The sequence below is a fragment of the Cystoisospora suis genome (genome assembly GCF_002600585.1).
Source record: "Cystoisospora suis strain Wien I chromosome Unknown contig_1843, whole genome shotgun sequence".
Classification (NCBI taxonomy): domain Eukaryota; phylum Apicomplexa; class Conoidasida; order Eucoccidiorida; family Sarcocystidae; genus Cystoisospora; species Cystoisospora suis.
The window spans coordinates 1-13,044 of NW_027154643.1; the positions used below are offsets into that span (position 1 = coordinate 1).

The window sequence follows — 13,044 nt, forward strand, 5'->3', positions numbered from 1 at the left end:
TTTAGCTCTTCGTGTACATCGTGTTCATTCCGTTTGCGCGAAGTTCCTACGCCGTGACGTCGCAAGTGCTGCTTGTGTGTCCAAACGAGGAGGCCCGAGTGTACGAGAGTGTGTCATCGGTAAAGAGCTTGCATCTTTTGTTCTTCTTCACCGTCCGTCTTGATGGTGCCTGGTTCTCCGTCATCGCTATCGCGCGCCGTAGTTGCCAAGGTTGCCACTCGTTGGCGAGCGCACTTCTTCTAAGGTGGAGGTACCCGGCGCGTTCTCGTTTCCTTTCCTCCCAGTCTTTCGTCTCAGCTCTTCGGCGATCTGTTTCGCTTGTTTGGTGTGCGCCCTGGCTGTGCGCTGCTTTTCAAGGCGTACCGTGTCTCTCCGTTAACCCCCCCAGACCCGTCAACCCGCCGCGGATGTTCCTTGTACTCCCTCGGTGGGCGCCAGTGTAGTTTCATTCTTGCCCCTGCATATACAAGCGAAGGCCTACGTGCTCACCATCTGCGCGGAGGTCGTGGGCACGTAGTCTTTTTTTCCGGCTCCGGCTTACGAGGCGGCGTAGGATGTTACTAGCGTGTCACTCAAACAAGGGGGTCTATGCGGCTGATCAGTTGTTTCTAGTTAGTCGTTTCGCAGGTGGCGAGGACGCCGCATAATTTCATTGGTGTTTCGAGGGGTTTTGGTGCCCGTCGCGGGTTGAGGCTGTGTGACTCCTTCGGTACCAGTCTGGCCGCGACATTTCGAGGTTTCAGATCTGTATCCGTGTCCGGGACGCTAGTCTCGCATTGGACTACCCCTTTCCGCGGCGTGGTAGTTTCCTCTCGTCTCTGCAGTTGCTGCATTGGCCAAGCCGTTGTAGCCTCTTGACGCATCAGGGGCTCTGTCACATAGCGTGCAAGTTGGAAATAGCTCTGACAGGGCTGCTCCACAGCATCTTCTTTACCGCTGTCTCCGCCGTCTGCTCTGTATTCTCGTTCTGTTGGTGTTTTTTGTCCGTGATCTCGTTGCCTTACACGCGCTTGACATTTTTTGCTGTTCGTCACGAGGAAGAAGAGATGAGGACCAGTTGGAACACGGGGCAGTTGAAAGGAGACGGTTCGCGACGGTTTGCTACGTCCTGGTTAGATGAAGTGACCAGGAAGATGGTGGGGCTGGGCGAGAGACGTCTTTCTTCGGCAGTCTTCCCTTCCTTGTAATGTGATCATGCATGTGTCCTACTTCCCGACACCGACGGTAGCACACCAAAATATCTGTGGAGCGGCCTTGCTTCGTTCATTTGTCTAGCTCTTTTTCAGATACTGGGTCGGGACCCTTCTGTATCTGCGGTTCAAGCAGCCGTGTTGGTTTCCATCCTTGTCTTCGTACCAATTGCACGCTGGGCTCAGTATCCTGCACCTTCCCCTTTCCCTCGGTTTTCCTTCATCTCCTGTCGCATTTGTCACAAATCCTCTCTACAGTTGCGCGTTGTCCTGTCTCTCCCAAACTCTATATAGTGCCCTTTTGCTCTTCTCGATTCCTAATCTTTCTCTGTAACACGTCGTCACTTATATTCGCCGCAACTTTGTGGGAAGATGGACGAGGTTACACAGGTGCAGCAGCTTGAGCTGCTTTGCCAGGCTTTCTATGGGGGTGGTAGTAAGAGCGAACAGAATGAGGCGCATCAGGTTCTCCTGCCGTTGGCGAGCAATCCGGCAAACGTCCCTCGGTTGCAAGTGATTCTCGCGAAGTCTAACAACCTTCAGGCCCTTCTTTTTGCGGCAGCTGGATTAACAAACCTCTTTACCAAGCACTGGAGTCAGATCGCGGATCCTCTTAAACAGGATACCCGCAACTTCGTTTTAAACTATCTCTACCAACGAGGCCCGGACCTGCTTCAGAATGCTCCAGAAATCTTGGGCCATTTTGTCCGTCTACTTTGCCGTATTATCAAGCTCTCTTGGCTGGAGAACCTTGCTAATCAGGTGAACCGCAGTTTGACACGTGTTGCACGGCGACGTAATTTCAGCAGTTCGGGCATCAGTGTACATCACACCGGGTTCTTTTCGCGACCGCTTTTGACCCTGTATTGGTCAATACCTTTTTTTGTCTTAGTCGGCTAATCCTCACGTCCTTAAAAACTAACACACAAGTGAATGGATGTATAGTCTGCACAGGAGACATCATGAGGCACGTCCCTGGAACCCCTTCTTTCTGTGTCATGTATGCGCGGACTTTCGCGGACTGCTCTGTAGCAGAAAGACGTAAATTTCCCGCTCGCCAGCACGCAGGCGTCTCTTGAAGGCTCTTGGCCAGTGGCTCTAACGAGCCGCGGTGGTGTGCAGGCCGATGTGTTCCTATAAAAACTTGTCAAATTTTGCGTGTGCTCGTACGGGTATATTCTTTTGTGCGCATATGAGTCTAGGTCAATAACTTCATCTCAGCTGTCCCTGTGTCGCGTGAGGGCTCTTCTCGACTGTTGAGGGTGCAGCACAGTTCTGTGACCCAACTTGTCACTTCGTGACGCACTCCCGCTTCATTTTTGTGGCACGAGGCAGTGGTAAGTAACTGTCTTACAGGCTTCTTTTTTCTCTCCTTGCTGCTGATTTTTGTCCGTTCAGAAAGTTGTGGAGCAGGTGAATCAGTTCCTGACGGCCTCTACGGCACACTGGGTCGTGGGGCTTTCGATTTATACGGAGCTGACACAGGAGATGCAGCCTCAGATTGGTCGACAAATGGCAAGGCACCGTCGAACGGCCTTCTCGTTCAGAGACTCTGCTCTCCTCGATATCTTCAAAGTGGCGGTGCAGACGCTGCAACAGTTTCACGCCGGTGCCATTCGAGTTCCGAATGCACAAGAGGAAACGCGTCTGCTGAAGCAAGTGCTTCAGTTGACACACAACTGTCTTTCCTTCGACTTTTTGGGTACCATACCCGACGATACGACAGACGAGCAGGCGACGGTCATGTTGCCACAGTCGTGGAGTATGCTGCGCGACGAAGCGTTCCCGAAGACTCTTTTTGACCTGTATGAACTATGCTGGACGAGCCGTGAGGGTGGTTTGCTGGTGCTTCCGGCTGGGGGAGGAGGGTCGACAACTCCTTCGGGTGTTGTTGCTGACGACGTGGGGGGCACAACTTTAATAAACTCCTCTTCTACGACACCAGGGTGCAACAGAGGAGCTGCAGCAGGCGTAGGGGATTCACCTGCTTCATCTGCATTTGCCCCTTCATCGCCTCATCAGCTTCGGATAGACTGTGCACATCTGTGCTTGTCGAGTTTGGTCTTAGTGGCCGCCTTGAGACGGTCTTTCTTCCCCAAAGACTCGGAAAGGGCCGAGTGTATGAGTCAGTTGATTGTGGGGACGGCTCGGGTGATTGACAAAGGCCTTGGCCTTCACAACGACATGTGCTATCACGAATTCTGTAGGCTTTTAGGGAAAGTCAATGCGGCAAACCAGTTGAGTGAGCTGTGTACGTCCAAAGCATTTGCAGACTGGACTGCAAAGCTTTTCCAGTTCACCATTGCGAGCCTTGAAGATTGGAGGAGGCTCCCCAACAGCAAACACTATCTTCTTGGAGTGTGGGCTCATATGGTTTCGCCCCTCCTTTTCTTCAGAAACACTGTTCCCCGAGAGCTCGACGTGTACATTCAGCGCATCACCACGGCCTTCATTCTGAGTCGCATGCAGCTAGCCGAGGCCGTGGCTTCAGCAGGCGGAGGTGAGAAAAGTCAAAAGCGGCGAGAAGCTGACAGCCACTCGCCGGGTTTGGAACGCTAAGGAAGCTGCCAGTATGCTGTGATTGCATCTTTCACTTTTTCAGACAGAAGAGGTGTAAGTGCTCAGCATCGCCTCGAGGTACCGGCTATGCGTTGTCATCATTTCAATGCATTGTTTTTGCTTACTTCACTAAGCTTTTGTTTTCTGACCCCTCGTTTTCAGCCGTCGCCCACAGAGGACAGTGAGGAGTTTATTCATCGAGTAGTGTGGTCGAAGAAGCGTAGAAGCTGCCAGTCTGAACTCGGTAACATTACAGTCAAGAGTTGTCAGATCTTAGTGCGGCGCGCGCCCTGCTGAAGCAGTGGTCCATGTCTTCTGCTGTCATCATGTGTTTCTTTTTCTCGGTAAGATGATTTGGATCTGGAGAACCCACTCCACAACGAGGTACTCCGAGCCGAGCAGCTTGAGGTCCTCACGCAGCTCGGTCGGTGCCGGTATGGCGAGACAGCAACGAAAGTTTTGGCGCTGTTCCACGAGACCCGCACAGCCGCTGAGCAAAAACAAATCTCCCGTGAGGTTTTCCAAGAGAAAATCACTTGGCTTGTCTACATTGTCGGCGCGTTGATAGGGGGGCACTGGACTGGCCGAGTCCCAATGGCGTGCGGAGAGGGTGAGTGCGGACGAAACTTCCGTGCCCAACTGTCTGTAATTTTTACATTCGGGCTGTAGGCGTACACGGGCGTGGTGAGAAACGCTCTGTTTTGTCTATTACATCGAATGGTCCAATCTCCAGAGATGCGTATAACCTAGTGGAGAGTGAGGTGTGGCACAAGAACGGTTTTCTCCGACGATGACGGGAGCACACCTGCGAACCGTTGCACATGATGCGATACCCCGATCTTGATAGTTTTTAGCAGGCTTTTCATCGTGTTCGCTCCCAGTAGGGGTGTTAGCCGTGAGTGTAGACTCTGTGTTTTCAAGGTGAAGGTTCCGTCTCTCAGCAGCAATTACCTGTGGCTGGTGATCCATCAGTACGGGTGTCGGTTCTTCACCGCGCGGTGCTTACCCTTGCGTGGTGTTGTTCTGGGGTGCAACACACTTTTTTTTCTCTCCCATATAACCCGGACCGTCCAGCCTCTCCCGTCGACGGTTTAGTCAATGGCAGATCGCGGGACTGTGGAGATGTGGTGTGAAGGTATGCTGGCAGACGGGGATGACTTCGATTTGCGAGCTTTTTTTTCTCCGCCGTAGAGCATTGCGTTTGATGTATATCCTTTGCCCCCGCCGGAAGCAGGACATAGAAATCTTGCGTCATCTGTCTGCAAGGTTCCCGCATCTTTTCGCCGAATTTTCCTCTCGTCCCGTTCTTCCGTGCCGTGGGTCTCAGAAGAAACGCAGGGGCCGTCACACGTTGTTAACGCGGAGCTTGCAAAGCTCGTCTTCAAGCTTATAGGCGAGACGAACAAGTTCGCCGACACCCCCGAAAGTTTGGAACTTGGGTATCTCTTTTTCCTGGAGCAGTTTCGCAAGGTGTACATAGGTGAACATGCAAAGCAGGTCGTCAATATTCAGTCTCCGGACCGCTTCGCTGCAAGTAAGAAAAGACAAGCGTGCGGTGTGCTGGCACTGTGGGCGCGCGAAATACTCATTTTTCGACCCGCCGGAAACTCTTTTTATCGGAATTTCTGAGTTTCGAGAGAAGAGACATGCGTTCTTGGACTCTGTTGGAGTGTCGTTAGACACGGTTGACGGGGTTGCTGTGGGCTAGGTGCGTCTTGACTTTGGTTTGCCTGTGCATCTTTCCGGCGTACTGCGTTTGTTGGCATGTGGTTTTAGGCTTTTAGTGAACCACTGTCACGCGAGCATAGTGCTGAGGGGACATACGCGGATGTCGCAGGCTGTCGTTGTTCTTCTACGTTCAGTCTTAGGGGCGGCCGACGACGATGAAGTTCTAGGCTTGCTGGTGACGAAGATTGGATTCAACTTACAACAGCGTGTCGAGATGGAAGACGTGATCAAGCGCACTCTTGCTCTTTTTCACGAGCTCGCCTCGGGCATGAACATTGTACACTGCACAGATCGGTCGCCTCATTTGATTATATCGGGCAGACTCTTGCTGAACAATCCGACGGCGAAGTATCTGCTGCAGCACCACCGCAGCGACGAGTTCAAGTTTCTAAATATGCGAGGGTTAGCCAGCACACCAGGCTGTGGCTCGGTCGCTTTGGCCGGACACGGCAGCCCTTGCAGTTCTGTGTGGTTGGCACTTCGGCTAGGCAGGTGTCAATCTTTCGTTCAAGATCTGGGGGCAACGAACAACTCGCTGCTACCCTGTCTTGTCTTCCCAGCGGTCGTGACTGGTGAAAGATGCGTTTCATTACGGGATATGCAATGTTAGTATTCGGTTTGGTCTGGCCATCGACGCATTAAAGGTTCCAGTCAGGAATCGTGAACATGGTCTCCAGTGTGACATGCAGGGATGACGATGTTAGATCGCTTCGTGGGATTGCGGCACCAGCGAGCTCTACTGGTCGGCCTTCTGGTGTCCTTACAGATAGACAGGCCTGCAGGTGTGGCCGTTCCTTGGCGTCGCCTATTCAAAGGTGGATGAGCTTCTTTTAGAGTCGAGCATGTTGTCCAATCTTCCGACATTCAGACTCTTGGCGGCCTGGGGCAGTGCTTTGTGAAGAGCACGCGCGTAGGCCCTCGTTTCTACTAACCAGTGAAGGTCTTTAGCCAGGCACCTTTTTAGAATGAAGCCCTCAGCGGACACCGGGAGACCACGTGTGTGAGATGGCGACAAATGCTCGTGTTTGAATGATGGGTGTCCGATGGTGGGAGAAAGATGTCTTTTTTTTTTTGTGAAGATGATGGCTTTCTTTTGGATCTAATCTTCGGCTTGTTTTGCGCGTCACTGTTTTCCGTGTTCTTGCCTGTACTTCTGCTCTGCAGGTATGGCAAATACCGCACAACGTACTATTTCACGCTTGCGAAGTTACTGTTTTTGAGCATGGGTAGCAACAACAGTCAGGGGAGGGGCACACCGGCTGAGCAGTTTGAAGCTTTTATGGCTCCTCTGGCGACGGTCTTTGATCAACTTTGGCAGCAGGCAGGAGGGGGAGCCGCTATCCAGAACCTTCGGAATGCAGATTGCCGTCAGCCGCTTATCGGGCTCGTTCGAGATCTGAGGTGAGCCGTCACCTATCACTTGTTTCTTGTTGTGAGATGCGTCAACTGTGGGAGGGAGATGGCTTTTTTTATCATGATACAGAAACGGCCGCTTATCTTTGTAGTCGGGAGAAGGGACAGGTTATGTCGATGACTGTGCTGTCCCGAGACGATGTGGTGGGCTTTTATGAGACCGCCGGGATACTTCGCCTTGATAGTGACTGGACGACTCCGGCCGTCGTTTTTCTACGGTCGCAGGCCGTCTAGTTCTTGTCAAACGAGCAGGGGCTCTGGTTAATTCACTTTCCATGGGGCTGGCTCCCGATTCTTTTTTTTTTCCTCTCGTTGGTTTTTGTCCCCTTATGGACGTCTCGCCAGGTACCGACAGTGAAGCCTCTTTAATAGATCTAGGAGCAAGACGTGCAACGCGAAGGCTGGATATTTCGGCTTTGCAGCGTCCAGCACGGTACACAGCAGCTTCATAGAAGCATTCTGTCCTGCAGTGCCTTTTTGGGTGTAAGAGGCGTGCTTTTCCTGTAATTTTCACTCGGGTGGAGTCATGCTCAACAGAAGAGGCGTGGTCGGTGTTTTTGTGTTAGCGCGGTGACACAGCATCTTGGTGGGTTCACTGTCGGTTCTTGCTTTTGTGTTTCTCAGAGGCATCTGCATGGCCTGCAACACAGTAGACTCGTATGCCACACTGTTTTCGTGGCTCGTCAACAAACCGAAGCAACAAGGTCAAAGTCGGGTAAGATGTTGGATGATCGTTCCTGTTTCTCCAAGCGCTTCTCGTGCTCGGGTGCGGAGGGATGAGTAGTGCACTCTCCAGTTTATCTGTAGCGGAGTACGGGAATTTGAGATCCTGCAACCAAGTGCACGGAAGGATTTTTGTCGTGTCTTATGGGGCGGCTGAATGTCCTCTTCTGTGCTGGCGTCTTAGCGTTGTGGTGTCTCCTTTTTCAAGTCGCTAACGACAGTGGAGTTCTCATCGACTTTTGTTACCGTTAGAGGGGAGTAATGTCTGAGGCTACTGTATGAGTGTGCTTGGGTCAGTTCGGTGCTTGGTACCGAGCTGCTGTAGACGCGACAGAAGTAGGGTGAGGTTGGGTCTACGAAGCAGCAAAAGTGCGTAGTGGTCTGAACTGTCATAATGCACATACGGAATAATTCATTTCTGTTTTGCTTCTGCGGCGGGGGACGCAAAAAGTAGGGTCTAGAGGTACATGTTTGCCGCCCGCGAAGCTATCCAGGGCTTTTCCTGTCGTGATGCTGCTAGAAGAATCTTTCGTGGAGGGGTGACAACGCAGCTCGTGACGTATGCGTGTTGGGCCGTCTTACGCCAGGATGCGCGACTCGCCGTTGTCTCGCTTGTCGGATTGTTGTCAGGAGATGGTCGTCAGTTGCTGTCTTCATGCCGGTAGCAGGCGAGTTTGTCGCTCGTTGTTCTTTCGTGTCGCAGATCCATCTCTTCACCTGGGCGGCAGATATCTGGTGGGATGATTCTGAAGTGATCGTGCCGCTGCTCAAGTTCACAGCTGAGTTCGTTCACAACCGGAGCCAGCGGATTTCTTTCGATCAGTCTTCCGCCAACGGCATCCTTCTGTTCAAGGAGGTTTCTTCTATCCTCGTCACTTACGGCAAAAGGTTAGTGCATCGACCTGGCTGCCTTGGCGAGGTAGTACCGTATGAACGTCTTGCCGTGTATTGCATCCCTTTTCATTGTTTCGTATCAATTTCCTTAAGGCATCCCACTGACTGCGCAAGTTCGAGTGCAAAGAGCGAACAATTTTGGGCCGAATACTACGCTCCTTATTGACAAACTGCGACGAGGAGTAGCACCGGCGTCGTCAGGGGACGGTCGTTGCGGCCGGTCAGTTGTACGTTCAACTCCGTGTCGTGCAATGAATCCTGTCGTCGGATGTATCTCGTAGTATAGTCGGAAGTACGACTGGAGGGTTATGGTCTGTGTCGAAGGGAGGCGGTCGTCGTCGGTGTCGGTGGTGAAGAAAGTGTTCCTGTTGTTTAGCTCTAGTGGCCAGTACCGCTTTCAAGGGCTTGCCGGTCTTAGAAGCCCAACTGCGACATTGTCGGAATCTTCTCTTTCTTCTTTCCTGTCCTAGAATTCTTGAGAAACAAGACTTCGGAGATTTGTACAAAGAGAAGTACAAAGGCCTGGCTGTGGCGCTAGAGATGTTCAGTCACGCGATGAATGGCAACTACGTCAACTTCGGGGTGTTCGATCTTTATGGAGACGGGACGCTCAACAATTCTCTCAACCTCTGCCTAAGCATGTGTCTTGCTATACCGGATGAAGGTAATCATGAGGGGTTACAATCCCCCTGTGCGAGAGTAGACTGCAGACCTGCTCGCTAGTTTGCATGGGTTCTGTGGGGGGGGAGGTACGCTCATATAGTCCCTCAGTAAAAAGTTGCTGGGGAGGGTGCACAGCCTGACAAATATGAGCCGATGACCGTGCCCAGATAGTCTGCGTATCTGCGTAAATACGACGAGGCACCTTTATTGTGGTTCTGATGCTCTCCCTCATGTGTTGTTCTGTCTGTTACTCCGACGGCACCGTAACTAACACCAAGCGCCGCACTCCTCCCGTTTGGCTGGAGCTCGCGCATGCGTATCTATTTAGTTAACTTGGTTGACTTTGTAATAGGTCTCTTCCGCGTCTTACAGTAAGCACAGTAAGCAACTGTGACGTGCGTCAGTACATTGCTTGTGGAGATGGGCTCCAGCGGCCTGGTGAGCCGACGTGTTTTTTCATTTTCTGGCGTGTCCTGATAAAGCCGACGCAATCTGCTGGATTAGGCCCTAGCCTTGCAGGTATCGATGACACATGCTGACGCGTTCGCAGCTTCTTTCAGTCGAACACCCTCTGCGTGGGGTGATGTCCGTATCTTACATCATAGGTTTGCTCGGACGATTGTTTTATTGCTGTCGTACCGCGTCGCCTGTGTTCTTCAGATTTGCAGGCGTACATCCGCTCCTTAAAACCCTACTATCTTTTCCTGGATTTGGCGACGAAGAATTTCATGCCGCAGGTATGTGGTCTGAAAGTTTGTGAGATGGAACGGACAGAGTTTTTCATAATGCAGACTGGTTATACGCGCTCCGATGCTTTCTCTGCCTCCAAGTACATACAGAAGCTCGCACGTTTGGATTCTCAGTTACAGCGCATCAGAACTCCCAGTCAGAGGGTCCCCATACACTTGGGCACGCGTCAATCATGGCGACGTGGTGACTGGACACTGAACATGTTATCTCCGTCGGCATGGCTAGAGGACAAGCGATTCATTCGTACAGTCAAACCATGTAACGATAGGATGCTCTGAAACTGACACGTACTGTGGAGTGACTAATACATTCACCAAGGTGCGGCGTAGGGTTACGAGGTCAGGCAGAGATCACTTAAAGTGGCATTCGCCTTCCTGAATGACCGATAAGAGTTGAATGTCCTTGTTTGCCAGGTTCTGGAGTTATCCCCCGCGTTACTAGCCCAGTTGATCAGAGCGGTGGAGGACGGCCTGTGTTCGTTTGAGCCTGGAGTATCCATGCAGTGCTGCTCAACAATCGACAACATCGTCACTTTCTTCTACCAGAAACTGAGTAGCCCGGAACCGGAGGGACAGGTACGCCTTCTTTTTCTGATTCTCGACGAAGCAAGTCCATTTATGTGAAGGACAGACGGTGTGCTTTCTTCTGCTGCACATGTGGATGGTAGAACAGGGTGCAAATTCTTCCTTGTGTGTGACCACTGACGATGGATGTGAGTGTGATGCATGTACCGGCGTAGGGAGGTGCATTGGTCCGGCAACCTCCCAGAGAACATTTTTTTTTCTGTTCCAGGGGGCCGTTAAAGAAAAGACTGTCCGGGTTCCGTAGAGTTCTCGGTGTTCGCTCCAGGGTGACGGCTTGCGCCACCGCGCGACGTAAGGGGACTCAGATGGCAGGCGCGAGAGGTGAAACTGGGGCTCCCTATGTCGTGGAGCCGTGCACTCGATGCATGCGGCCTGCCTAGTCGGCGTCAGTGTCAGTGTGCGCAGCGTTTCAAAGAGCACTTTCTCACCAACCTAGTGGAGCTCGGGCGTCATTTTTTCTCCGCTGAACATGTCTGGCTTCCGGGAGTGCCCTTTTGTGCGTGTCTGCAGGCAGTGCGAATGTTTTTGGAGTGCCAACCACAGTGTCTCAAACGTGTTCTGCAGCTCATGTTTCAGCTACTCATCACTGGTAAGCCCGGTGGTCAGCTTCCCTTCGAATATCAGTGAAAAGTCTTACGGGACTTCCTCCGTGAGTGGTGTGACCAGTCAACTGCAAGCAAACGAAGCGGTAGTCGAGCGGCATGTACTTTAGTGGTCTCTATCTTGGGTTTTGATAAGCAGGAGTTCCAGCTACGAGTCTGTTACCAACTGGCGACTCTTGCTCAGTGCGGGCTGAAGTTTGTGAGATGGTTCGGCACATCCCGAGCCGAGGCTGGAACAGACCATGGCCTTTCAGGTCCAGATGCACCGGTGCACCGCGTACCTTGTGAGGGGTGGGGAGAACGGCGCCCTTACTTCTGAAACTCTGTCCCGCGGCGTGCAAAGACAGAAGCTTCTCGCCTGGCTCTTATGCTGAAGTCCAGCTGAAGTTTTTAGCAGCTGTCACTTGTGTTTTTGCTTATGAGCGTATGGGCAAGCACATGACGGGCGTTTTTGTATGCTCATCACAGTCGATGACAGAGACTTCATGTTCCGTGGCAGGTCTTTGGAGGCCTATGGAAGTCACGGTGACTATGAAACAACTACCCCCGCGCGTACGCAGGGAATTGACAGGTTGCTCAAACATGATAGACGGGAAGGTCTCCTCCACCCTGGACAGAATTAGGGAAAGATAGCTCTCTGAAAGCGTAGGTCGTGTTGAGCTTCAGCACTTCTGTCAAGCTGAACTCTTCGCGGAAGTGTGCACATCTGTAAGCGGTCTGGTGCTGATGGTTGAGTGTTGCGTGATCCCGCTCTCTGGTGTGAGTATGCAATTTTCGACGTCACTGTCGCATCTTCCCTGTCCTTTCGTCTTCTCTTGCAGGTGAATTTACCAGTGTGTGGAGCATGTCGCGGCCGTTATTGGGCCTGATTCTCTTGCAGGAGCAGGAGTTCCTTGCCATCAAGGAGCAGCTGCTCGAGCAGCAGAACGAGGAACGAAAGACAAAGTGAGCTTTTCCCAAGCTGCGATGAGGTTTTATGTGTTTGGGGCATGGTTGAGAACGTCGGAGCTACTACGATGGAAGAGAGAAGGCTCTGAGTGTTACTTGAGAATAGTAGGGTGTGTGTCGGGGGCAGGGGTCTGTTCCCGAAGCAGGTAGTTATTATGTCAGTATTCAGAGACATGTGCCCGGTAATATACACGCTAAGCTTTCTTGCCAACCGTTCCGTAGTGCTCTCAACGTTGAGCTTGACAGGGCGCGTAGGGAGGACCGGGGGCAACAGTACACTTGTATGTACAGGACCTGCGGTGGATGCCGCTCTCTTGGCTTGGTGTACTTTCTACTCCGGCATTTCCTGCACACGTGGATGGCAGTCACACTCCAGAGGTCAATCGGCCCGTGCAACCGCGGGAAAATTAGACGGAGCTGATGTTGCTGAGAGGATTTTCTCTGGTTCGAGGTTCTTTGACTGACTGAGACGGCTGGGAGTATATGAATAGCGACAACCTATTGTTGTTCCCCAGCGTTGTGACTCCACCCGTTGAGGCATTTTCTTTCATTATTGTTCCTCTTCCTGCTTCCGTGTGTCCCTACATTGCTTGTTGCAGACTGCAGGGCTTCTTCACGGAGCTGATGGCAAATGTTGATTCAACTCTTGAAGGAAAGAACAAGGTAGGGTCGATGCGCTACCATCTTCTCGGCTCTGGGGGACCTCCGCGGGTTCTAATAGTTTAACCCGGGTCGCTACAACTTCGGGTTAAACTGTTCCTGTGAGAACCCGGGCGGTATTACCCGTTTTCAGACCGGTTGTCAGAGTTGGTACATGCACCGAGATTGGTTTGATCGGCCGGGAAGAAACTCGACGCTGTGTATAAGAAGACGTCAGCTGAGGCTGTCGTTCGTGAGCAGTTCCCCGGCAGCCGCCTACCCAGCACGGTCAAAGACGGACGGGCTCAGGTGTGCTGCACAGTAGTGATGTGCAGCACACCTGAGCCCGTC

The 13,044-nt window shown here is 52.2% G+C and overlaps 1 protein-coding gene across 1 annotated transcript; it reads left to right on the forward strand.

The window, feature by feature from the left end:
- Position 1: 1 nt before the first annotated feature.
- CSUI_004088 (importin-beta n-terminal domain-containing protein) lies at positions 2 to 12,780 on the forward strand (the record flags this gene model as incomplete). Its single annotated transcript, XM_068064283.1, has 14 exons — positions 2 to 1,952; positions 2,589 to 3,690; positions 4,099 to 4,359; positions 5,077 to 5,283; positions 5,612 to 5,879; positions 6,642 to 6,878; positions 7,515 to 7,605; positions 8,317 to 8,501; positions 8,978 to 9,171; positions 9,831 to 9,907; positions 10,334 to 10,495; positions 11,015 to 11,093; positions 11,928 to 12,051; positions 12,654 to 12,780. The coding sequence occupies exons 1-14, from the start codon at positions 1,563 to 1,565 to the stop codon at positions 12,778 to 12,780; spliced, it is 3,504 nt and encodes a 1,167-aa protein (XP_067923741.1). The 5' UTR covers positions 2 to 1,562.
- Between the last annotated feature and the right edge of the window lie 264 nt (positions 12,781 to 13,044).